The 27584-nt window shown below is 42.4% G+C and overlaps 1 protein-coding gene across 2 annotated transcripts in view; it reads right to left on the bottom strand.

The window, feature by feature from the left end:
- The window catches only part of LOC133622494 (receptor tyrosine-protein kinase erbB-4-like), a 789611-nt gene that overhangs the window by 174612 nt on the left and 587415 nt on the right, over positions 1 to 27584 (bottom strand). For both annotated transcript variants that reach the window (XM_061985295.1, XM_061985296.1), the window contains exons 12-14: positions 24174 to 24379; positions 20392 to 20524; positions 1230 to 1323 (exon numbers count right to left, since the gene is read on the bottom strand). In XM_061985295.1, the coding sequence (XP_061841279.1) occupies positions 1230 to 1323; positions 20392 to 20524; positions 24174 to 24379 (433 nt within the window). The remainder of the gene's footprint in view (positions 1 to 1229; positions 1324 to 20391; positions 20525 to 24173; positions 24380 to 27584) is intronic.

The raw sequence follows: 27584 nt of genomic DNA, 5'->3' as shown, positions 1-27584 counted from the left end.
CTACACGGTCTAGCTCCGTCCTATCTTGTCGATTGCATTGTACCATATGTCCCGGCAAGAAATCTGCGTTCAAAGAACTCCGGCTTATTAGTGATTCCCAGACCCCAAAAAAAGTCTGCAGGCTATAGAGCGTTTTCTATTCGGGCTCCAGTACTATGGAATGCCCTCCCGGTAACAATTAGAGATGCTACCTCAGTAGAAGCATTTAAGTCCCATCTTAAAACTCATTTGTATACTCTAGCCTTTAAATAGCCCCCCTGTTAGACCAGTTGATCTGCCGTTTCTTTTCTTTTCTCCCCTGCTCCCCTTTTCCTTGAGGGGGGGGGGCACAGATCCGGTGGCCAGGGATGAAGTGCTGGCTGTCCAGAGTCGGGACCCGGGGTGGACCGCTCGCCTGTGCATCGGCAGGGAACATCTCTGCGCTGCTGACCCGTCTCCGCTCGGGATGGTGTCCTGCTGGCCCCACTATGGACTGGACTCTTACTATTATGTTGGATCCACTATGGACTGGACTCTCACAATATTATGTTAGACCCACTCGACATCCATTGCTTTCGGTCTCCCCTAGAGGGGGGGGGGTTACCCACATATGCGGTCCTCTCCAAGGTTTCTCATAGTCATTCACATCGACGTCCCACTGGGGTGAGTTTTTCCTTGCCCGTATGTGGGCTTTGTACCGAGGATGTCGTTGTGGCTTGTGCAGCCCTTTGAGACACTTGTGATTTAGGGCTATATAAATAAAGATTGATTGATTGATTGATTGATTTTCTGTTTAGTTGGATTACCAGTACTCTGTCCCACCTCTGGCATAGTTTACCCAGCAACGAGTCCCTGATTGGCTTTCTATATGAACCGCAAACAACTCTTCGCAAGACCCCGGATAGCCCGGGAGTTAAGGCTCTTTACTCGTGCAATGACAATAAAGACCTATCCTATCCTATATAGCAAATCGAATGGTAACTCCAACCCATGTGTGTAGTTTGTTTAATCATACATGAGGTCAACATTGCCACGGTCTTCATTTTCAGCATTGTTTCCCCCCCCTTCTGAGCAAACGTGTTGACCATGACTGTAATACTCAAAGGGGAAATTGATATTTAACAGACAAAGACAAGACTTAACAGAAAAGCCGTAACTAATCTGACCGAGCATTTCATTTCCATACATTCATCTGGCTTTAATATGTGCAACCAAAGCTGCACCATACTCTTACATGAGGTCTTTGTTACCTGGCCGACACACGTCATGGCGTTTCCGTCCATCCTCTCACACTGGCCATCGCACTGCAGACACACGGATCCATTGGCGAATTCGCGCAGTTCCCTGATAGAGAGAGGGGGAAGAGATTGAGATGCATGTATAATAGATTTAAGAGCCTGTTGAAATATTGATTAAGAGCACACTGAGCAGGGATTTTCAAGTACAGTGCGCACACATGAGCACAAGTCGTACATAGGGGCCTTTTGATTTAAACCAACATGCTACGAGGCAGGCAGAAAGCAAAGATCAACCTTCATTTACTCACGCTTGCCTCCCGGACTTTTAATTGCGGCGGTTGCCAAGAGTGCCCTCCGTTTGAGGGCATTGGAGGGCAGCATTCCGCCACTGACTATTTGATCAAGTTAAAGGCGCACAATGGTCAATAGGCGGACAGAGAAAAGGCCTATGAATAATGAACAGCTTTTTAAACCGCAGCAAACACAAAGGGATGCGCCGGAGGAGGCGTCGTAGCTGGAGGGAGAGCATGAAGGAAGCGAATACACCAGGGAGAGGCTGGTATTTGATTAGGATAGGGTGAAGGGGAGAGAGGAAATGGCGAGCACAAGTACAGATCATTTTTTTCTTTGCAGAAAATAGCAAGTTGAGACACTGTGTAGAGCAGTGTTTGTGTGCCGTGAGATACAGTCTGGTGTGCCGTGGGAGATTATGTGATTTCACCTATTTGGGTTAAAAATATTTTTTGCAAGCCAGTAATAATAATCTGCAAATGTGCCGTTGTTTAGTGTCGGTGCGGTCTAGAGCTCGGCAGCGTAACTGTGTAATACTTAGGTAGGTGGCAGCAGGTAGCTAATTGCTTTGTGGATGTCGGGAACATGGTTTGTCGTGATCACAACATGCAAGAGGCAGTGTGCAGGTAAAAAAAGGTATCTAATGCTTAAAGGGGAACATAATCACAATTTCAGAAGGGTTAAAACCATTAAAAATCAGTTCCCAGTGGCTTATTTTATTTTTCGAAGTTCATCCATCCATCCATCTTCTTCCGCTTATCCGAGGTCGGGTCGCGGGGGCAGCAGCCTAAGCAGGGAAGCCCAGACTTCCCTCTCCCCAGCCACTTCGTCCAGCTCCTCCCGGGGGATCCCGAGGCGTTCCCAGGCCAGCCGGGAGACATAGTCTTCCCAACGTGTCCTGGGTCTTCCCCGTGGCCTCCTACCGGTCGGACATGCCCTAAACACCTCCTTAGGGAGGCGCTCAGGTGGCATCCTGACCAGATGACCGAACCACCTCATCTGGCTCCTCTCGATGCGGAGGAGCAGCGGCTTTACTTTGAGCTCCCCCCGGATGACAGAGCTTCTCACCCTATCTCTAAGGGAGAGCCCCACCACCCGGCGGAGGAAACTCATTTCGGCCGCTTGTACCCGTGATCTTGTCCTTTCGGTCATAACCCAAAGCTCATGACCATAGGTGAGGATGGGAACGTAGATCGACCGGTAAATTGAGAGCTTTGCCTTCCGGCTCAGCTCCTTCTTCACCACAACGGATCGATACAGCGTCCGCATTACTGAAGACGCCGCACCGATCCGCCTGTCGATCTCACGATTCACTCTTCCCTCACTCGTGAACAAAATTTTACCCATCACGCAATATCCCTAAAAAAAAGCTCCAAAGTGCCTGATTTTAACCGTCGTTATATACACCCGTCCATTTTCCTGTGACGTCACACAGTGATGCCAACACAAACAAACATGTCGCATAGCGACATTAGCTCGGATTCAGACTCGGATTTCAGCGGCTTAAGCGATTCAACAGATTACGCATGTATTGAAACGGATGGTTGTAGTGTGGAGGCAGGTAGCGAAAACGAAATTGAAGAAGAAACTGAAGCTATTGAGCCATATCGGTTTGAACCGTATGCAAGCGAAACCGACGAAAACGACACGACAGCCAGCGACACGGGAGAAAGCGAGGACGAATTCGGCGATCGCCTTCTAACCAACGATTGGTATGTGTTTGTTTGGCATTAAAGGAAACTAACAACTATGAACTAGGTTTACAGCATATGAAATACATTTGGCAACAACATGCACTTTGAGAGTGCAGACAGCCCAATTTTCATCAATTAATATATTCTGTAGACATACCCTCATTCGCTCTCTTTTCCTGAAAGCTGATCCGTCCAGTTTTGGAGTTGATGTCAGCAGGCCAGGGAAGCTAGGGTCGATATTCTTCTCTTGATCATCTTCGGTGGCATAAGGGACGGTGTGAGCCAAGACATCCAGGGGGTTTAGCTCGCTCGTCTGCGGGAATAAACTGCCGCCATTGCTTGCCGTGCTACTGAGGTCCTTTGTCCCTGAATTGCTCACACACTCAAGCAGATTCAATGGGGGTCTGGCGGCAGATTTCTTTGACTTTATCGTTGGAAATGCATCTGCTTTGAGTGTCGCAGGATATCCACACATTCTTGCCATCTCTGTCGTAGCATAGCTTTCGTCTGTAAAGTATGTGGAACAAACGTCCAATTTCTTGCCACTTTCGCATCTTTGGGCCACTGGTGCAACTTGAATCCGTCCCTGTTTGTGTTGTTACACCCTACGACAACACACCGACGAGGCATGATGTCTCCAAGGTACGGAAAACAGTCGAAAAAACGGAAAATAACAGAGCTGATTTGACTCTGTGTTTGAGAAAATGGCGGATTGCTTCCCAATGTGACGCCACGTTGTGACGTCATCGCTCCGAGAGCGAATATTGGAAAGGCGTTTAATTCGCCAAAATTCACCCATTTAGAGTTCGGAAATCGGTTAAAAAAATATGTGGTCTTTTTTCTGCAACATCAAGGTATATATTGACGCTTACATAGGTCTGGTGATAATGTTCCCTTTTAAACCAAAAATAAACAAAAGGCGAGTGCTACTAAGAAAAGGCATTGAAGCTTAGAGAAGGCGATGCAGAACAAAACTAAAACTGAACTGGTTGCAAAGTAAACAAAAACAGAATGCTGGACAACAGCAAAGACTAACAGCGTGTGGAGCAGACGGCGTCCACAAAGTACATCCGTACATGACATGACAATCAACAATGTCCCCGCAAAGGATAGCGATAACTTAAATAGCATAGATTGCTAAAACAAAACAGGTGCGGGGAATAGCGCTCAAGAAATACATGAGACTTCTACAGGAAAATACCAACAAAAACAGGAAAAGCCACCAAAATAGGAGCGCAAGACAAGAACTAATACACTACACACAGAAAGACACCAAAAAACTCACGGCGTGATGTGACAGTACTTTGAGACAAGAGCTATAGTCATGCATGGTTGGTTATGGTTTGAATTCTTATCCAACACTTGCGAGAACAACTTTTTAATGTCAATATGTTTTCTGCTGGTGGTATGCCTCTGGATTTTTTCAATGAAAAAAATGTGCCTTAGCTCAAAAAAGTTGAAAAACACTGAACTAAAACACTACACACAGGAAAACAGAAAAAAAAACCCCCTCCAAATAAGTCACGGCGTGATGTGACAGGTGGTGACAGTACACCTACTTTGAGACAAGAGCTATAGTGATGCATGCTTGGTTATGGTTTGAATTCATATCCAACAATTGCGACAACAACTTTTTACTGTCAATATCGGCTGCTGAGTTTCATTTTTTAATGCTTTCCGCTGGTGGTGCACTGCAAAAAGTCAATGTTCAAAAACAAGAAAAAAAAATACAAAAATTATTTGAGTATTTTATTTGAACTAAGCAAAATTATCTGCCAATAGAACAAGAAAATTTGGCTTGTCAAGACTTTCCAAAACAAGTAAATTTAGCTAAACCTCAATGAACCCAAAAATACCTTAAAATAAGTATATTCTCACTAATAACAAGTGCACTTTTCTTGGTAGAAATTTTTTTTTGAGCTTTTTGCTCAATATATTGAAAAATATTCTTAAATGAAGTAAATGCTCATGCCATTATCTTGACATAATGATATGCACTAGGCATTACATTTATTGAAACCAGCAAACTTATACTAAAAACTAATTTATTGTTCTTAATGGAAAGGCAACAAGGCAACCGCTTGTTACTCTCGGGGTCTCCTAACCGCTCAGGCAAATTATGTGGTCTAAAAATGCATTTTTCCATCGATAACATGACATCATCGCGCCAAGTGCGTGCTCTTTCAGTCAATTAGTGCGCACATATACAGCCCGGCCCCCGGCCAAAAATTTTTTAATTGTAATTTAGCAGAATTCATCTGAATGTGCATGAACTATCTCTGTTCAAAATAGTTAGAAATGTCACAAGTTAAATGTTTAAATATTAACTGTCAGTTTACTGTACTGTGCCAACTGTACTACTTTATGAGTACCTATTTTCTATTGTTTCATTGAAAATAAAACAGAAAAGTCCATTTGGCTGTCATCCGTTTTAATTATGAGACAAAATTGTGTCAAGGTCATGATGTTTTTTTTCATGCTTGAAATTATTACTTTAAAAAAGTAGTGAGTGTTGATGACACAGCTTTGCAACAGTTGATATTCTAGTTTCAAGCGTTTTTTACTCAATATAGGTAAAAAAAAAGCTGTAATATCTTACTGAGATCATTGAGGACCAAAAACCTTAAAACAAGTAAAAGTTAAAAGTTAAAGTTAAAGTACCAATGATTGTCACACACACACTAGGTGTGGCGAGATTATTCTCTGCATTTGACCCATCACCCTTGATCACCCCCTGGGAGGTGAGGGGAGCAGTGGGCAGCAGCGGTGGCCGCGCCCGGGAATCATTTTGGTGATTTAACCCCCAATTCCAACCCTTGATGCTGAGTGCCAAGCAGGGAGGTAATGGGTCCCATTTTTATAGTCTTTGGTATGACTCGGCCGGGGTTTGAACTCACAACCTACCGATCTCAGGGCGGACACTCTAACCACTAGGCCACTGGGCTGTTGACTTGTAAGGAGACGGAAAGATGCCTTGTTTTGGTGTGACATCATAGATCAACCAGAAAAGCAATACATGTATCCGCGATAAAAGCCAATAAGCGCCCTCCAGTGTACGGGAGACACATGGCGTATGACCAATAATCACATTAGCGAGAGGGCATGGACACTGGGACTTGACATGTAGGTGTGAAAATACAAAAATACTAACTGACTAATTTAGTGCATGGAAACTTAGTCAGTCAGAAAAAGGTTAGGTAACAATTTAGTATGGGGAACATATTCACCAATAATTAGTTGCTTATTAAAGTAAGAAAGACTTAATTCAGAGTTATTTGGACACTAGGGGAACATATAAGGGTTAGGTTTAGGGTCAGGGTTAGTGTCAGGTTCAAACACTGATGACATCTATTAAACAAGACAAGAGGCAAAGAATTAAACAGAGACAGAATTAAATTTGGACTCAATCTATTGAGGAGAGTCGCCCAGACATTATATCCTTCTACAATCTCCAGCACGCTCTGCCAAAAGATTGTATGCCTCCTTCTTTTATTTTGGACCCTCCCGGATCACCTGGCCACCGCTGTTTCCAAAGGACAAAGGTCGCAAAAAAGTTCACAGAAAAGGTCGTAAACAATTTACAGTAAAGGTCAGTTCAAAAAGAGTTCGTAAAATAGTTCCAAAAGAGGTCCGAAAAATAGTTCAAAAAGACGTTCGTAAAATACTTCAAAAAGAGGTCCATAAAATAGTTCAAAAAGAGTTCGTCTGGAAATTGGGCAGATCCTGCCATCTGTCCGCTTTGAAGTCCTTGGATTAGAACAATATATTTCTGTTGATTACCATACATGAGAGAAAACAGAAAACCCTTCATGTGTCTCCCCCCCTTACACAGTGGAGTTTTACGAGCATTACTCTTGGTAGGCCTCAAAGAAAGCCCCTGTCCTTTCAACACAAAGTTTCTTGTGATAACTTACAATTATTCTAACAGTTAGGGTTAGGGTTACTAAATACCAACAATTCTGAGGTTATTGACACTCTAACCACTAGGCCACTGAGTACACTCTAACATAAAATCTGCTTAGTGAGAAGAATTATTTTATCAGACAGAAAATAAGCAAATATCACCCTTATTTGAGATATTTAATCTTACTTAGATTTCAGTTTTTGCAGTGTGTGCCTCCGCATTTTTTCAACAAAAAAAAAAGGGCCTCGGCTCAAAAAAGGTTGAAAAACACTGGTGTAGAGAGATGCAGAGATTCGTAATGGTTTTGTTTTTCCATTTCTCAAGGCAAATATTGGGTCTACATGCTGTAATCACAACAGCGGGGGCCGCGCCACAATACATGCTGCTAAATTCGTCCACGCGCTCATATCCACTCAATCCATAAACGTCCTTGTTTGTGTGCGAACCGGCGCATTTATTGCCCCTTTTCTTTGAAGCGGCGAGAGGAACCCTTCAGCTGTCAATAACAACCGCCCCCCTGATCAAAAACACTTCCCTCATCAGAGCGATCGATCAGCTGACGGAACACCCTGTGAGGGGAAAACTCACAAAGCTGCAAAACAAGCCACCTTTCTCACAGCGGAGGGCTGATTATCGCGGCGTTCTCAGATGAGGGACTCTACAAAACACTTTTTATGTGATCTTGACAAATTTGGGTTATGCCGGCACTTAAAGTAAAGGATTAGAGACTCAAAAGTCCGACCGTATCTCGTTAAAGAATAATGGAAGGGAAAATAAAAGCGCTGGCTTTTATGCTGTGATTCTGATAGTTTATTACAATCGCAGTGGCTTGTCTCAAGACTTTTTATTCACGTTTATTATCCATATTTTCTAGTCAAAGGAACCTTCCGCTGCTCTTTAAACATGTGTCCCTTTCCCTAAACAGTGTTTCTCCCCTGAAGTCTGCATGTAGTGGAATGCTTTGGAAAAGGGTCCCGACAGTGGAGAGATACACTATATTGCCAAAAGTATTCGGCAACCCATCCAAATGATCAGAATCAGGTGTCCTAATCACTTGGCCCGGCCACAGGTGTATACAATCAAGCACTTAGTGCGAAGTGGTAGGCCACGTAAACTGACAGAGAGGGGTCGGCGGATGCTGAAGCGCATAGTGCAAAGACTTTCTGCACAGTCAGTTATTACAGAGCTCCAAACTTCATGTGACCTTCCAATTTGCCCACGTACAGTACGCAGAGAGCTTCATGGAATGGGTTTCCATGGCCGATCAGCTGCATCTAAGCCAGGGGTGCTCACACTTTTTCTGCAGGCGAGCTACTTTTCATTTGATCAAGTCGTGGGGATCTACCTCATTCATATATATAATTTATATTTACTCATTTATGAAATACATGTTTTTGTTAACAAGTTAAAGGTGTTTAATGATAATGCAAGCATGTTTAACACATATAGTTGATATTGTTAAAAAATTAAAGGTGTTTAATGATAATACAAGTATGTTTAAAACATATAGTTAATATTGTTAACAAGTTAAAGGTGTTTAAAGGTAATGCAAGCATGTTTAACACATATAGTTAATATTGTTAACAAGTTAAAGGTGTTTAAAGGTAATGCAAGCATGTTTAACACATACAGTTAATATTGTTAACAAGTTAAAGGTGTTTAATGATAATACAAGCATGTTTAACACACATAGTTAATATTGTTAACAAGTTAAAGGTGTTTAATGATAATACAAGCATGTTTAATACATATAGTTAATATTGTTAACAAGTTAAAGGTGTTTAAAGATAATACAAGCATGTTTAACACATATAGTTAATATTGTTAACAAGTTAAAGGTGTTTAAAGATAATACAAGCATGTTTAACACATACAGTTAATATTGTTAACAAGTTAAAGGTGTTTAAAGATAATACAAGCATGTTTAACACATACAGTTAATATTGTTAACAAGTTAAAGGTGTTTAATGATAATACAAGCATGTTTAACACATATAGTTAATATTGTTAACAAGTTAAAGGTGTTTAATGATAATACAAGCATGTTTAACACATAGTTAATATTGTTAATAAATTAAAGGTGTTTAATGATAATACAAGCATGTTTAATACATATAGTTAATATTGTTAACAACTTAAAGGTGTTTAAAGATAATACAATCATGTTTAACACATATAGTTAATATTGTTAACAAGTTAAAGGTGTTTAAAGATAATACAAGCATGTTTAACACATATAGTTAATATTGTTAACAAGTTAAAGGTGTTTAAAGATAATACAAGCATGTTTAACACATATAGTTAATATTGTTAACAAGTTAAAGGTGTTTAAAGATAATACAAGCATGTTTAACACATACAGTTAATATTGTTAACAAGTTAAAGGTGTTTAAAGATAATACAAGCATGTTTAACACATATAGTTAATATTTTTAACAAGTTAAAGGTGTTTAAAGATAATACAAGCATGTTTAACACATACAGTTAATATTGTTAACAAGTTAAAGGTGTTTAATGATAATACAAGAATGTTTAACACATATAGTTAATATTGTTAACAAGTTAAAGGTGTTTAATGATAATACAAGCATGTTTAATACATATAGTCAATATTGTTAACAAGTTAAAGGTGTTTAAAGATAATACAAGCATGTTTAACACATATAGTTAATATTGTTAATAAGTTAAAGGTGTTTAAAGATAATACAAGCATGTTTAACACATATAGATTCCTTTCTTTCATGAAGACAAGAATATAAGTTGGTGTATTACCTGATTCTGATGACTTGCATTGATAGGAATCAGACAGTGGTGCTGATAACGTCCGCATTTTCGAATGGAGGAGAAAAAAAGTCCTCCTTTCTGTCCAATACCACATGAAAGTGGTTGGTTTTTGGCATCTTATTTGTCCAGCTTCCGTACTCCTTTGTATACACTTTACAAGAAATACATTGTCGGCAAACTCCGTAGCTTGCTAGCTTGTGCACGCCAGCTTTCTGAGACTCTTATTTTGTTAGCGCAACTGTGCAACTGTGCAGTCGGTCTTTGGAGTTTTGACGCCAGGTACCGCGCCAGTCTGTTGAAATAAAGTGTTTCTCGCCTTCCTGTCGGTAATTTTAATGAGTTGGCAGCAGTCAGCGTCATCTCAGTAGACCCTCGGGTGCCGTGAATGTCAATCAAGTGACGAAAGTGACGTCATAGTGAAGATTTATGATCGCTCATTTTTAGGACTATTTTTTGAATGCCTGGCTGGTGATCGACTGACACACCCTCCGAGATCGACCGGTAGCTCGCGATCGACGTAATGAGCACCCCTGATCTAAGCCATACATCACCAAGTCCAATGCATTGGATGCAGTGGTGTAAAGCACGTCGTCACTGGACTCTAGAACAGTGGAGACGCCTTCTCTGTAGTGATGAATCACGCTTTTCCATCTGGCAATCTGATGGACGAGTCTGGGTTCGGAGAACGGTACATTTCGGACTGCATTGCGCCGAGTGTGAAATTTGGTGGAGAAGGAATTATGGTGTGGGGTTGTTTTTCCGGGAGTTGGCCCCTTAGTTCCAGTGAAAGGAACTTTGAATGCTCCAGGATACCAAAACATTTTGGACAATTCCATGCTCCCAACCTTGTGGGAACAGTTTGAGGCGGGCACCTTCTTCTTCCAACATGACTGTGCACCAGCAATATCCATAAAGACATGGATGACAGAGTCTGGTGAGGATGAACTTGGCCTGCACAGAGTCCTGACCTCCTCGAAAAGTCCTACAAACACACTCCTCAACCTTGTGGACAGCCTTCACAGAAGAGTTGAAGCTGTAATAGCTGCAAAATCATATTGAACCCTATGGGTTAGGAATGGGATGGCACTTCAAGTTAATATGTGAGTCAAGGCAGGTGGCCAAATACTTTTTGGCAATATAGTGTATCTCTTTTGTTGAATGAAGAGGGAAATGACATGGAGTAGAGCGACAAAGTCCTGAGCACCAGTGTTATCTCGGGTCATTTCCATTCAGTCCGAGTCGCCGTCCATGATTGGCCCCTTCACCAAGGCCCCAGTGGGGGGGCTGGGCTAGACTGATGAGGGATTAGCCCTGTTTTAGCAAGAATTCAAACAAGACTGTGGCTAGCCTTCATACACTCAAAAACTCAAAAATGAGAGAAGAAAAAAAAAAAGCAGCCAACCCACCAGAGAAACTTTTTTAATTAAACACATTCACCGGCTCCCTAATCCACCCTCCCAACCCTCAGTGGACACCATCAGACATTTCCCTCCTTGCGCTCCTTCTCTCCCTTTTGTTCTTTCTTTGTTTTATTCAACAGACGTAAAAACTAATGGGAATTAGTGTCTTTTCTCATTAACAATGAAGACGCACAACAAGGAGACCAGAGAAATCTTTGAGTTGTGGTGGAATTTCTGACCATGGTACCATATTTTGTGTCTGTCAAAGTCCGGAAAGAGAGCGAGGTCGAAAAGCATTAAGGAGGACACGACAGTAGTGGAATTTCTGCTCGTTTCTCTTTTTTCTATCCTGTACCATTGAAGGAGCATATGTGGGTTAGAGTTGAACGTATGGTCGTCCTGACCATTGTACAAAATGTTTTGATTGTTTATTATGGCTAAGGGATTCAAGGATGTTGCAGAATAAACAGGTCCAAAACAACTAGACCTTGACACACGAGGGAAACACATAAATAACCAAGTAGACCAAGTCTATGCATGATTCGCATGATTCTCGATTCATCCAACGTCTCCGGAGACGTTGTCTGTTTGCATGGCAATTCAATCCAACCTTGTACCAACTTTTGTACTAAATTCACTTTTGTTGCTGTTCAAGAATCGGACATTTCACCACAAAGTTAAAAAGAACAAATATGTATATATATATATACATGCGGTCCTCGTGTCATGACGTTTCGTAGTTACGGCATACTGCATTAATAATAAAAGAATAAGAGAACCAGTTGAGTGCAAAATAATCCGTAAGCAGAAGAATACGAACATTGCTGGACTGGGGAAGGATTTTTTATATTCCGACAAGTGACTTCTTCCCGCAAGTGAAACATAGTGGTAGTCAACCAAGCCAAGATGGCTGTTGTGAAGCAAGCAGCGTGCAAACTCTCAGACCCTGTCTACATTAAGCCGGATAAGCCTCAGACTGGAAGTCTCTGCAGAGAGTGGTGAGTATGGCGGAAAAGATCATCAAGACTCCTCTTCCTACTATCCAGGAGATCGCAAAAAGCCGCTGCCTGACCAGGGCTCAGAAAATCTGCAGAGACTCCTCCTACCCCTACCAAGGATTGTTTTCACTGCTGGACTCTAGAAAGAGGTTCCGCAGCCTCCGTAGCAGAAACTCCAGGTTCTGTGACAGCTTCTTCCCTCAGGCTGTACGATTATTGAACGCATCATAATAATCCCCTCAAATCCCACAAAAATGGATTAACTCGCTGGAATATAAAAAACAATATAACATACATCCATATACATGGATGCATATGCAAAAGTGCAATATATTTATCTGTACAGTAATCTATTTATTTATATCGGCACCTTATTGATTTTTTATCCTGCTACCATGACCTAATGCAACGAAATTTCGTTCTTATCTGTACTGTAAAGTTCAAATTTGAATGACAATAAAAAGGACATCTAAGTCTCAGTCTAAGAACTCATTAAACAAATGATTATTTAGCCTACTCCCCGTTTCGGCCACACTAAATCATTGTTTAAGGTTCTCTTCCTTGGATAATATTTTACACGGGTAAGTGAGCCATCTATTTCTTGAATCTCCGGCTCTTTACAAACTGAGTTCGGAGAGGAAGTGACGCCAGAATGACCGCGCCCCCTCACAGGAAGTGACGTCAGAAAGAACGCGCCACAGCCAGCTTCATAATAAAGCGGTTTCGTAACTCGGAGCTAACCACCGGACATATGGAGGCGAGTCATGCAGTTTATCCTTCCGTCTGTACAGACAATTGTGGAAACCACTCATGAACACCTTAAGAGAAAGCGATTGCAGCTATTTGGGATACACCACTTTTCAGACAACAAGAGAACTTTCGAATGTCCAGGTCAGCTGTGATTCTACTTACCGAAAAACTTAATCCATTTATCGAAGGAGAAACAACGAGAATGCGGGCTCCCGTGGATGTGATAAAAAAAAAGTAGTGTGTGTTTTGTATTACCTGGCCGATGAGGGAAGACTACGGAAAACGGCGAATGCTTTAGGACTGGCAAAGCAGACTGTATCAGTTATTGTCCACCATGTATGTCGCGGACTCAACGTCTAGGTCCAGAGTATATAAAGTCACCAAAAACGAATGGACAATAAAGGTAAAGACAAAATAGTTTTTAGTGTAGAAGGGGCCTCAGAGTACCCAAGAGGCTTGGATCCTCCTGCAAAAAGCAGATACGAGCAAAAAAATCAAACTATGCAATGGAATAGAGCCCTATATTTCATCAACAAAGATCAGTCGAGCTATATCAAGGAACCAGGTAGACTTGACATAAGAACAGCTGAAAGGCAACACGTCACAGTGGTCAGGTGACCCTTGTGAAGAAGACTGCAGATGACAGTCGAAACATGTCAGGTAAAGATTCCATCAAATATGAAAACATGGTCTGATTACAAGAACATTTGAAAGAGTATATGAATAAGGAGACATAATGAACCTTTTTGAGCAACTTAAACAATTAAAGCTGACTGGCCTTGCACGTTTGGAGGCAGAACAATGTCGGACATAACCTCCAGAACACCGTCACTACTCTCAAACATGGAGGTTATGTTTTGGGTCTGTTTCTCTGCTCAGAATACAAGAAGACTTGAAAGCATTGAGAGGCAGATGAACAAACCATGTCATGAATCTTGGATGAGAACATCCTGGCCTAAGCCAGAACCCTGAAGATGGGGTCATGGATGTGTCTTGGAGCAAGGCAATGACCCAAAACACACAACCAAGATGAATGCATGACACTAATACCAATTCACGCACAATGGAGAGACACTAGTGTGATCTAGAATCCTCACCAGTGTCATGCAACTGAAATGTTTAAAGGTTTTGGTGCCTTAGGAAGAAGGTGCTGCTGTTGGCAGGAGTTCTGTGCTCTAGTATCATCCTTTTGTGTTCCCTCTTGTGTTTTTTTTTTTGCCTTTTTGTTTGGGACCCTTTAGGACTGTGCGACAAGGGGTGCCACCTTTGGGACTTCTGCAGTGCTTTTTTGTGAACTTCTGGATCTGCCTCCCGGGAGCCTTTTGGCCATGGAGACCAGCTGCTGGGTCTCTGCCACACCAGAGTCCGTTTGGAGAGACTGGAGGAGATGCGGATGAAGAGACAGGGATGCGGAGCTAGCGATGAGAGCCGGGACGGACAAGCTTCACAGTGTCTTGGCTGAATGAGCAGGAATCGGACACCTCGGTCTCCTTAGACGCATCCTCGCTCATCCACGCGGACTGGACACTGGCTGAGAGTTAGTTAAAGTACCAATGATAGTCACACACACACTAGGTGTGGTGAAATTTGTCCTCTGCATTTGACCCATCACCCTTGATCACCCCCTGGGAGGTGAGGGGAGCAGTGGGCATTAGCGGTGCCGCGCCCGGTAATAATTTTTGGTGATTTTAACCCCCAGTTCCAACCCTTGATCTCTGAGTGCCAAGCAGGGAGGTAATGGGTCCCATTTGTATACTCTTTGGTATGACTCGGCCGGGGTTTGAACTCACAACCTCACTCTAACCACTAGGCCACTGAGTAAGTGGGCGGGCGACGGTGGAATCGGCTCTCTTGGTTGCTTTGTTGGGTCTGCTCTTGTCTCTGGCCATGCTCCCCCAACCCCAGCAGACGATGGCGTGGAACACCGCAGAGGCCACCCCAGTGTATATGGTTTTTTTATGTATTTTTTATTTTTTGTAGCTGTATGTAGAAATGGCTGGTTGCATCAGCTCTGCTCTTTTAATGTAAAGTCATTTGTGTTCTTTGATGTTTGATGTTTCCCTCTTACATACATGCTTATGTGTGCTTTGGTTATGAGTTTTTTTTCCATTGGCCTCAGTCTGGACCCACTCTCCAGGAGCCCAGGCTTCGACTGTATATCCCCCCCCTCCATTCCCAGCGTTTACCGGTTTCTCACCTTTTTTGTAAGGGCCGCCGTAAGTTGGCAGACCCGTCAGCGATCATGTTCTGTCTCCCTGTAATGTTTGTCTGCTCTTAAATGGGATTGTGCTGAAAATCTCAATTTCCCCTCGGGGATTAATAACGTATTTCTGATTCTGATTGCTGAAATATACCAGAGCAGTGGTAAGGAGCCATTAAATGTTAAATCTTTATGATAAACAAAATTAACAAGTCATTTTCCACTATCTTCACCTGCAATGCCCTAGAAATACCTGTACCTGGTTTCACACTGAGAAATCAAGTAGTAAGTTGCGACGCATCTCCGTGGCCAACTGTATTTAGAGTCAGAGGTGGGTAGTAACGCGCTACATTTACTCCGTTACATCTATTTGAGTAACTTTTGGGATGAATTGTACTTCTGAGAGTAGATTTAATGCAACATACTTTTACTTTTACTTGAGTAGATCTATAGAGAAGAAACGCTACTTTTACTCCGCTCCATTTGTCTACATTCAGCTCGCTACTCGCTACCAGAGGTGGGACCAAGTCATTGTTTTGCAAGTCACAAGTAAGTCTCAAGTCTTTGCCCTCAAGTCCGAGTCAAGTCCCGAGTCAAGACAGGCAAGCCCCGAGTCAAGTCCAAAGTCAAGACTGGAAAGTCTCAAGTCAAGTCCTAAGTCCTGCATTTTGAGTTTCGAGTCCATTCAAGTCCTTTTAACCACAGACTAATATATTAACACAGATTGTGTATGCTTTTCAAACGCTGTATTTATATATTGAAACAAGTGCATTTTAAATTGCAGGAAAGAAAATTGTGCTGACATTGCACTTTATAATAGCACTATTAACCAGTCATTTTAAACATTAACTCATTCCTTTACAGAACAAACACATTGAAAAATAAAGTGCAAATGTACTTATTTGTACAAAAGTGTTAACATTGAAAAAACATGACATACGTGAACATAACAAAAAAGTTGTACTTTTTATATGTCAGGGCCCTATGCTGCATTGCATTTGCAAAAGACCAAATTAGCCAAGAGTCTGTCAGTCATTTGTGCACGATGGGGGCGTAGTATGATGCCACCATGGCTGAAAACTCGCTCCACTGGAGCACTGGAGGCAGGCACTGCCAAGACTCTCATGGCCACTCGGAACAGTGAAGGAAGAGTCTTCATGTTCAATGCCCAGAACAAAAGGGGGGGAGAGTTTTTTTTGGGTTGGTGCACTACTTGTAAGTGTATCTTGTGTTTTTTATGTTGATTTAATTAAAAAAAGAAAAAAAAAAGAAAAAATTCTTGTGCGGCCGATGCCAATCGATCCACGGACCAGTACCGGGCCGCGGCCCGGTGGTTGGGGACCTCTGAGGTAAACAACCAACAGTATGTCAGAAAGCTAGCTAAAACGGTACACATATTCATAATATAGTATACATTTTAACTGACCTTTATTTTACTATTTTTGTCTTTTTTTAGGTGGCTAAAATACGCGGTGCTGCTGACCGCCGTCTAACGTTACGTGTGATATATTGACTAACGTAACCCTGCTTAAAAAAAAATCACTGAACAAAAAGTATGAATAAGGTAGTGAACTGCAACAGATTCCCGTATTTGCAATAACGTTATAACGTTAGCAGTGAGTTTACAGCCTCACTGATTTAACTACACAGCAAATAAAAGTCACGTTACTTAGCCAATAAACGTTATCTTACATTCAAAACTTACCGTTCTTTGTGCAACTTCAAATGCCGGACGAAGTTGAAAGTTGTTGCCTCTCCATCAGTAATTTTCGAACCGCATGTGTTGCATACTGCAAACCGTTTTGTGTTGACCACCTCGTAATTTTTATACCCAAACGAAATTATTTTAGGTATCATTTTTTGTTCACTGGCGTGTGGTTTGGACATGTCTTCTTCCTGCAATTTGATTGGATGAATGCTGTGTGATGAAAACAAAGTAGATCTAATTTGATTGGCTGTTGTACTGAGACCACACCAGCTGACACACGCAACGCTGATAGACAAGTACACAATGAAAAATACAGAGCGCTCCCGAATAACTTTTTCATCTTTGGGTTTTGGGGAAAGTAGCAAGTCATGTCAAGTCATGTCAATTCAAAAGGCTCAAGTCCAAGTGAAGTCACAAGTCATTGATGTTAAAGTCTAAGTCGAGTTGCAAGTCTTTTTACATTTTGTCAAGTCGAGTCTAAAGTCATCAAATTCATGACTCGAGTCTGACTCGAGTCCAAGTCATGTGACTCGAGTCCACACCTCTGCTCGCTACTGATTGTTATCGATCTGTTAATGCATGCTTTGTTTGTTTTGGTTTGTCAGACAGACCTTCAAAGTAGGATCTATCGCATGCCTTCGTTTCACCAATCAAATGCAGTCACTGGTGACGTTTGACTCCGTTTCACCAATCAAACAGAGCCAGGCGGTCACATGATTAACAAGCTTAAGCTTACATGAACTCAACGTCAAATTTGAGGAAGCACATCGCGGTAAGTAACGTTAGTGGATATTTTGGCTGTCACCGTAGGCTGATGTTAGCTTCCCTGCTATGAATCACTGTCAAATGTACATCGTGTGGGGACATTTATTAACGCACTGCAGCCTCATAAACACACACGCACAGTCGCACACACACTCACGCATGCATAGAAACACCAAGTGTGTTCCCAGGTGCAGCCCACACCTATCAGTTTATGGTTTGCGTAAAGGCTAACTTGTTATTTTCCTTTGTAATCTCTGCCTACTGAGCCTATGGTGCTGTTAAGTAATTGTGGCTCAATTTGCCTTAATTTTTTTTATGTTAATGTATTATTATTTAATGTATATTATTAGGGCCCGCCATGGCCCATTGCATAAGGACTCCCACAGGGAGTCCTTATGCAATGGGACATAAGGACCTATTGTTATTCGATCGTTTTATTCTTTCTTATTATTATTATTCTTCCGCAGCTTTGCGCACTACTTTGACCCCCTTAACATGCTTCAAAACTCACCAAATTTTACACACACATCAGTAATATACGGCAAAACTTTTTATCAAAGAACCAAACTTCAAAACTCAAAATTGCGCTCTAGCGCCCCCTAGGAAAAAAACAAACTAGACTGCCTGTAACTCCCACTAGGAAGGTCGGAAAAATATGAAACAAAATCCTCTATGTAGGTCTGACTTAGACCTAGTTCTCATAATTGTATGTCTTTGGGCTAAAATCAACAGGAAGTTGGCAATTCCCCCTTCAAGACAAAAAAGTACTAAAAACAGTCACTTTTGCCTCTTTGAGCTGTAATTTGACCCCTTTAACATGCTTCAAAACTCACCAAACTGAACACACACATCAGGACTGGCTAAAACTGTGATCTAATGAAAAAACCTAACCCCAAATCTAAAAATTGTGCTCTACAGCAATTTTTTAATTCAACGGACAAAAAACTGCTCCTCGGAAGAAAAAAACTACAAAACTGCCTGTAACTCCCACTGGGAAGGTCGGAGAGACATGAAACAAAAACCTCTATGTAGGTCTCACTTAGACCTACATTTCATAAATTGACTACCCCCAGCAAAAATCAACAGGAAGTTTGCTATTCCCCCTTCAAAACATATTTTTTGTAAAAACCGGTCTCCTTCCTTCAAAAACGAACTCCTCTGAGCGCGTTTGTCGTTTCGCCTTCAAACTAACACAGGAGAGAGATTGACCCCTTGTGATTACAAAAACAGAAGCGCTTTTTAATTAACTGCTCCGGTTTTGATTTTATGACCCTTCAAAGACCCGCTGCGCTGATGCTGCTGCAATGCTGTTTTTTCATGATGGCTGCTTAAAAGCAGGAAGCACCAACGTGCCCACACAATGCAGACAAGGTAGGTACACTAGACAAAAGTCTTGGGACACTCCAGACTACAAGTAGACAAAAGTATTGGGACACTTAGGACTAGCACCTGCCAAATACGCGGGCCCGACCAATGCTGCTTGCAGCTTTAATTGTTTTAGTTGCTTAAGAGATATTCCTGGCTCTGAATTTGTTCATTGCTATTTTTATGTTTTTGTGCATTATTTGTTGCCGTCATCATTAAACGAACAGGTTACTCATCAGTTACTCAGTACTTGAGTAGTTTTTTTCCACAACATACTTTTTAGTTTTACTCAAGTAAATATTTGGGTGACTAGTCCTTACTTTTACTTGGGTAATAAATCTCTAAAGTAACAGTACTCTTACTGGAGTACAATTTCTGGCTACTCTACCCACCTCTGTTTACAGTACAAGGAGATCCCCGGCGCTCCCCGCCATGTGTCTCTCCCTTCGCCAGTCTCTTTCAAAGCCTTTGCAGCGAGCTGTTTTTCCAAAACAACTTCAAAGCTCCCCTCCCACAAACGGCGCCGGAGAAGGACCGACAACAAGTCAACATGACCAAGGGTTTGCTCTCTCTCAAGCGCCCAACCCACCGTGCAAAATATGAACCGTTTCCTCCTCCCCAAGGTGAGACGTTATAGCTTGACATGGCCGCTTCCAAAAAAAAAAAAAAGTTATCCATCTGCGAGCGCTGCCGGTGTAACCTTATTTTAGACGGATCCTTTCAAGTGTTGTGATGCGCAACATCTCCTGGTTCATTCACAAGGAAGAAGCTGGAAACCATATCTACAAAGAGTTTCTTTTTCCCAGCTGAGTTGCCACTCATCTGTTTGATGTGCCTTCTGGCAGGATCGAGCGACGACCTGAATGCAATTATTCATGCCGCAGTACAACATCAACTGGACCATGAGGCCTTTGTCGTAAATGTCAGTCATTTCACAGCTCATTTGGGCAATTTTTGATGAAATATCCTAATTCTGCAATATATTCAAATTAATTTGCCACAATGGCCTGTTCACATTACCTACTCACTGTGCAAAATTCCTTATTGGTTCATCTCATTACATTCACGCCAAATGGCAATTAGACGATGCTTCTGGGCCCTTGAGGACATTTTGAGTTCATTCTCATACATCAAAGCAGGTTAAATTGATTTTATTTCCTCTGCCTGTCATGTGTGCCTCTTTGCAAGGGAATTAATGTGCCTCCAGGAACCATAAAGATCTGGCAATGCGTAAAAATGCTCGTTTTTTTTGCGGTTCAAACACTTGTGAACCAATAGCCCGGGATCGTAAAGTATTTTTGGATGAATTACGTACCCGTCAAAAAGATTGCAGGATTCAACGCAGGTGCGGCCCCGTCGAAAGTAGCGGCAGGACAGACATTGGTCGGGTCCGGGACCCCAGCAACCTTCATCGGAGCACATCTGATCGCACACCATGCGCTGCTGGGCTATGGAGAAAAATACACAGATTCATACACTGCAAAAACTGAAATCTAAGTCAGATTACCACATTTTTCGGAGTATAAATCGCACCGGAGTATAAATCGCGCCTGCCGAAAATGCATAATAAAAAAGGAAAAAAACCATATATAAGTCGCACTATGAAAAAAAACTGCGACTTATAGTCCGAAAAATACGGTAAATATCTCAAATAAGGGTGATATTTGCTTATTTCCTGTCTGGATAATTCTTCTCACTAAGCAGATTTTATGTTAGAGTGTTTTACTTGTTTTAAGGGTTTTGGTCCTAAGATATTGGAGCTTGTAGCTGAGATTTTATGACATATATTGAGTAAAACATGCTTGAAACTAGAATATCAACTGATGCAAAGCTGTGTCATCAACACTCACAAGTATAAAACTATTTTTTTAAAGTAATACTTAAAAAAATCGTGATGCCGAGCGCATATCATTACGTCAAGATAATGGCACTAGCATGTACTTAATTTAACAATATTTTTCAACATATTGAGCAAAAAGGTCTCGTTTTTTTTCGACCAAGAAAAGTGCACTTGTTATTAGTGAGAATATACTTATTGTAAGGTATTTTTGGGTTGATTGAGGTTAGCTAATTTGACTTGTTTTGGAAAGTCTTGACAAGCCGAATTTTCTTGTTCTATTGGCAGATAATTTTGCTTAATTCAAATAAAATACCCCTAATTTTTGTATTTTTTTTCTTGTTTTTGAACACTGACTTTTTGCAGTGTACACAACATAAACATAGGCTACATTCACACTGCAGGGTAGGATGTCCTATTCATTTTTAGTTTTTTGTATGAGGTTGTTCTGGATGCTCTGGGGCTGTCTTGGTTGACAAGACTCTGCAGCATCGCGTGGACATCGGGGGCAGTACCTCTGGACTGGCGGACCGGGGTGGTGGTTCCTCTCTTTAAGAAGGGGAACCGGAGGGTGTGTTCTAACTATCGTGGGATCACACTCCTCAGCCTTCCCGGTAAGGTCTATTCAGGTGTACTGGAGAGGAGGCTACGCCGGATAGTCGAACCTCGGATTCAGGAGGAACAGTGTGGTTTTCGTCCTGGTCGTGGAACTGTGGACCAGCTCTATACTCTCGGCAGGGTCCTTGAGGGTGCATGGGAGTTTGCCCAACCAGTCTACATGTGCTTTGTGGACTTGGAGAAGGCATTCGACCGTGTCCGTCGGGAAGTCCTGTGGGGAGTGCTCAGAGAGTATGGGGTATCGGACTGTCTGATTTTGGCGGTCCGCTCCCTGTATGATCAGTGTCAGAGCTTGGTCCGCATTGCCGGCAGTTAGTCGGACCCGTTTCCAGTGAGGGTTGGACTCCGCCAAGGCTGCCCTTTGTCACCGATTCTGTTCATAACTTTTATGGACAGAATTTCTAGGCGCAGTCAAGGCGTTGAGGGGATCCGGTTTAGTGGCTGCAGGATTAGGTCTCTGCTTTTTGCAGATGATGTGGTCCTGATGGCTTCATCTGGCCAGGATCTTCAGCTCTCACTGGATCGGTTCGCAGCTGAGTGTGAAGCGACTGGGATGAGAATCAGCACCTCCAAGTCCAAGTCCATGGTTCTCGCCCGGAAAAGGGTGGAGTGCCATCTCCAGGTTGCGGAGGAGACCCTGCCCCAAGTAGAGGAGTTCAAGTACCTTGGAGTCTTGTTCACGAGTGAGGGAAGAGTGGATTGTGAGATTGACAGGCGGATCGGTGCGGCGTCTTCAGTAATGCGGACGCTGTATCGATCCGTTGTGGTAAAGAAGGAGCTGAGCCGGAAGGCAAAGCTCTCAATTTACCGGTCGATCTACGTTCCCATCCTCACCTATGGTCATGAGCTTTGGGTTATGACCGAAAGGACAAGATCACGGGTACAAGCGGCCGAAATGAGTTTCCTCCGCCGGGTGGCAGGGCTCTCCCTTAGAGATAGGGTGAGAAGCTCTGTCATCCGAGGGGAGCTCAAAGTAAAGCCGCTGCTCCTCCACATTGAGAGGAGCCAGATGAGGTGGTTCGGGCATCTGGTCAGGATGCCACCCGATCGCCTCCTTAGGGAGGTGTTTAGGGCACGTCCGACCGGTAGGAGGCCACGGGGAAGACCCAGGACACGTTGGGAAGACTATGTCTCCCGGCTGGCCTGGGAACGCCTCGGGATCCCCCGGGAAGAGCTGGACGAAGTGGCTGGGGAGAGGGAAGTCTGGGCTTCCCTGCTTAGGCTGCTGCCCCCACGACCTGACCTCGGATAAGCGGAAGAAGATGGATGGTTGTTCACTTTACAAAAACAAATGCGATGGCTAATGTGGATGCAAACTGACCCGCATGCAGAGATGATGTTAAAGTTAAAAGTTAAAGTGCCATAGATTGTCACACACACACACTAGGTGCGGTGAAATTATCCCCTGCATTTGACCCATCCCCTCAGGGGAGCAGTGAGCAGCAGCGTCACACGTGATGCAGTGTTTACGGATGTAAACAAGCCTGCTCAGCGGCCTTGTGGCTAGAGTGTCGAGTCATACCAAAGACTATAAAAATGGGACCCATTACCTCCCTGCTTGGCACTCAACATCAAGGGTTGGAATTGGGGGTTAAATCACCCAATTTACCAATTCACTGCTCCCCTCACCTCCCAGGGGGTGGAACAAGGGGATGGGTCAAATGCAGAGGATAATTTCACCACACCTAGTGTGTGTGTGACTATCTTGTAACTTGTAAACATGGCTCCAATTGTAGTCGCTCAGTTCTGGCGCATTTGTGGCAATTTCAAGGATTATGTGCCATCAAAGTCAACATTTTGCTTAACGGATTTGTCGCGCAATTTTCGTGTAGAAGATTGAGAAGGAAGAGGGCGAAATGTCCTTGGTTTTCTTCGATGTTTCCCTCTTACACACATGTTTATGTGTGCTATGGCTATGAGAATTTGTTTTCCTTGGCCTCAGTGTGGACTCCCTCTCCAAAGGCCCAGGCTTAGACTGAATTTTTTTTTTCCTCAGCCCCGCACCCCCAGCGTTTACCTGTTTCTCCACTTTTTTGTACGAGGCGAACGAAAGTAGGCAGATCCGTCAGCGATCCTGTTCTGTCTCCCTGTAATGTTTGTCTGCTCTTGAATGGGATTGTGCTGAAAATCTTGATTTCCCCTTTTACTACCCTTTGGCAACAATTAAGGTTTGTAAATAAACATTTGCAGAATAATTTTTTGTCAATAACTTATTTCACAACGTATGCAGTCTGTAGTCCGGTGCGGCTAATATACGTACAAATATTTTTTTCACTCAAATTTAGTGAGTGTGGCTAAGGTGCACTCTATAGTCTGGAAAATACGGTATGTCTAATCTTGAATGGGTTTGTACTGAAAACGTCGTTTCATTGTACTTTTTAAGTGCAATGACAATAAAATTCCATTGCAGTCCATTCCAATTGTGTTTGATTAAAACAACAAAAAATTGGTTTCACATTAATAATAAAAATTAATAATAATAATAATAATAATAATAATACAATTCAGCTTATGGCTCCAATTTAACCTGAAAGGTCGGAGTTCTCTTTGTTACTTAGCAGGCTGTCTAGCAGCGTACATGCATTGTGAGAACAGAAGAGGGCCAGTGTTAAAACATGGAGACATAAAGAGATGCCACTCACTGCACTCCTTCGGGTCACGATTGTTCCGGATAAGCACTTTCTGGCTCGGCGTCCGGAAGAGCGACGTCCAGTTGACGGTATTGTAGAAGCATAGACGGCTGTTGTTGAATATGTAGACGTTGCCCGCGCTAATCTCATCCAGCGACTGGAACTGCAGGGAGGAGATCCAACGCTGCTTCAAGATCAGCAAGGAGATGCCGCTTCCACTGTAGGGAGGTGGCATGACGAAGAAGAACTCATCTCAAATTAAACATAAAGGAGATACGTGCTTCTAGTTCCAACCAGCATTTAGCAAACTGAATACAGAAACCTGCTTTAATTAAAACTGTCATGCTGTGTGCAAAGCAACGTGCGGAGACAGCTCATTTCCTCACACTGTGAGCGGAGGGGAAATAAGATCACTGAGTTTGACCAAAGGCTGCCTCGATAAAACATGAACATGTCACCTGCATATGTAAGAAATTGATGGTTCAAACTAGTGTCTTCATACAGTCGTGGTCAAAAGTTTACATACACTTGTAAAGAACATACAGGAAAAAGCCAGTAAATTAGAATATTTTGAAAAACTTGATTTATTTCAGTAATTGCATTCAAAAGGTGTAACTTGTACATTATATTTATTCATTGCACACAGACTGATGCATTCAAATGTTTATTTCATTTAATTTTGATGATTTGAAGTGGCAACAAATGAAAATCCAAAATTCCGTGTGTCACAAAATTAGAATATTGTGTAAGGCTAATACAAAAAAGGGATTTTTAGAAATGTTGGCCAACTGAAAAGTATGAAAATGAAAAATATGAGCATGTACAATACTCAATACTTGGTTGGAGCTCCTTTTGCCTCAATTACTGCGTTAATGCGGCGTGGCATGGAGTCGATGAGTTTCTGGCACTGCTCAGGTGTTATGAGAGCCCAGGTTGCTCTGATAGTGGCCTTCAACTCTTCTGCGTTTTTGGGTCTGGCATTCTGCATCTTCCTTTTCACAATACCCCACAGATTTTCTATGGGGCTAAGGTCAGGGGAGTTGGCGGGCCAATTTAGAACAGAAATACCATGGTCCGTAAACCAGGCACGGGTAGATTTTGCGCTGTGTGCAGGCGCCAAGTCCTGTTGGAACTTGAAATCTCCATCTCCATAGAGCAGGTCAGCAGCAAGAAGCATGAAGTGCTCTAAAACTTGCTGGTAGACGGCTGCGTTGACCCTGGATCTCAGGAAACAGAGTGGACCGACACTAGCAGATGACATGGCACCCCAAACCATCACTGATGGTGGAAACTTTACACTAGACTTCAGGCAACATGGATCCTGTGCCTCTCCTGTCTTCCTCCAAACTCTGGGACCTCGATTTCCAAAGGAAATGCAAAATTTGCATGGTTGGGTGATGGTTTGGGGTGCCATGTCATCTGCTGGTGTCGGTCCACTCTGTTTCCTGAGATCCAGGGTCAACGCAGCCGTCTACCAGCAAGTTTTAGAGCACTTCATGCTTCCTGCTGCTGACCTGCTCTATGGAGATGGAGATTTCAAGTTCCAACAGGACTTGGCGCCTGCACACAGCGCAAAATCTACCCGTGCCTGGTTTACGGACCATGGTATTTCTGTTCTAAATTGGCCCGCCAACTCCCCTGACCTTAGCCCCATAGAAAATCTGTGGGGTATTGTGAAAAGGAAGATGCAGAATGCCAGACCCAAAAACGCAGAAGAGTTGAAGGCCACTATCAGAGCAACCTGGGCTCTCATAACACCTGAGCAGTGCCAGAAACTCATCGACTCCATCCCACGCCGCATTAACGCAGTAATTGAGGCAAAAGGAGCTCCAACCAAGTATTGAGTATTGTACATGCTCATATTTTTCATTTTCATACTTTTCAGTTGGCCAACATTTCTAAAAATCCCTTTTTTGTATTAGCCTTAAGTAATATTCTAATTTTGTGACACACGGAATTTTGGATTTTCATTTGTTGCCACTTCAAATCATCAAAATTAAATGAAATAAACATTTGAATGCATCAGTCTGTGTGCAATGAATAAATATAATGTACAAGTTACACCTTTTGAATGCAATTACTGAAATAAATCAAGTTTTTCAAAATATTCTAATTTACTGGCTTTTACCTGTAATGTCATGGCTGTCTTGAGTTTCCAATATTTTCTATTTTTTTGTGATAGAGTGATTGGAGCACATACTTGTTGGTCACAAAAAAACATTCATGAAGTTTGGTTCTTTTATGAATTTATTATGGGTCTACTGAAAATGTGACCAAATCTGCAGGGTCAAAAGTATACATACAGCAATGTTAATATTTGCTTACATGTCCCTTGGCAAGTTTCACTGCAATAAGTCACTTTTGGTAGCCATCCACAAGCTTCTGGCAAGCTTCTCACCTTTTCTCCTCCAAACATATTGCTGGGTATTGTGGCCAAATAGCTCAATTTGTGGTCCATCTGACATCACATGGACAAAAGATAAGACCTTCTGGAGGAAAGTTCTGTGGTCAGATGAAACAAAAATTGAGCAGTTTGGCCACAATACATTGCTGTATGTCAGTGACGTGCGGTCACTGACACATGGAAAGAAAAAAAAAGTAAAAAGAAAAAAAAAAAAATTAAATTGTTATATGTATTCAGTGATTATACTATAAAGTTATTTTCCATTTAACTTCACCAGTTTTAGATTATTTTTATTCAAAATCGCTGAATTTTCACATTTGCTGTTCGAATACTGAGAAGAGACGGTGCGGTGATCAGCAGCCAGTTGAGGCACGTCACTCAGTTGTGCCTCAACATGGATTGCGGACTCGGCTAACTGCTGGCCTGCTGTGCAGTGAGACCGTGTTGCTATATGAATTATATTATACATTTCCATAGTTTAGTTAGCTGAGGTATATAATGTACAGTGTATTTTGTCAACAACTGTATGTGTGTAACGTATTTCTTGTGCTGAGCGATCATAAAACTGCTGCGAAGACGCACTGGCTGAGGCTCGCAGTAATCCCGCCTCCTGGTGGATAATGCACCCCCGCCGCAGAATGCACCCCCCGACGGGAGCGTCACACCAACCAAAGCCCACACCCAAACCCTCCACGTGCAAGACGGAATCCACCCAAAAAAAGTCACTTAACAAGAAGCCAAAAAGTGCAAAAACAACAATGCTCGCGCCGGAGAAGCCGTGAACGACTGCAGGGACACAACTTTAGGTACACTTGCAAACTGCAGCACGGATTTCATATTTCATTCATTCACAACTCCTCCAACACGAACACCACTGTTCCCGCACTTATAAGTAAAGGTAAGACCATAATAACGTTTTTTTTAATTAAATGTGCTTTTTTGTGTGCTACAGTTTGTATGTGTAAAGTTAAAGTTAAGTTAAAGTACCAATGATTGTCACACACACACTAGGTGTGGTG

The sequence above is a fragment of the Nerophis lumbriciformis genome, linkage group LG23, assembly GCF_033978685.3.
Source record: "Nerophis lumbriciformis linkage group LG23, RoL_Nlum_v2.1, whole genome shotgun sequence".
NCBI lineage: Eukaryota > Metazoa > Chordata > Actinopteri > Syngnathiformes > Syngnathidae > Nerophis > Nerophis lumbriciformis.
This window is presented reverse-complemented; position numbering and strand designations above follow the sequence as displayed.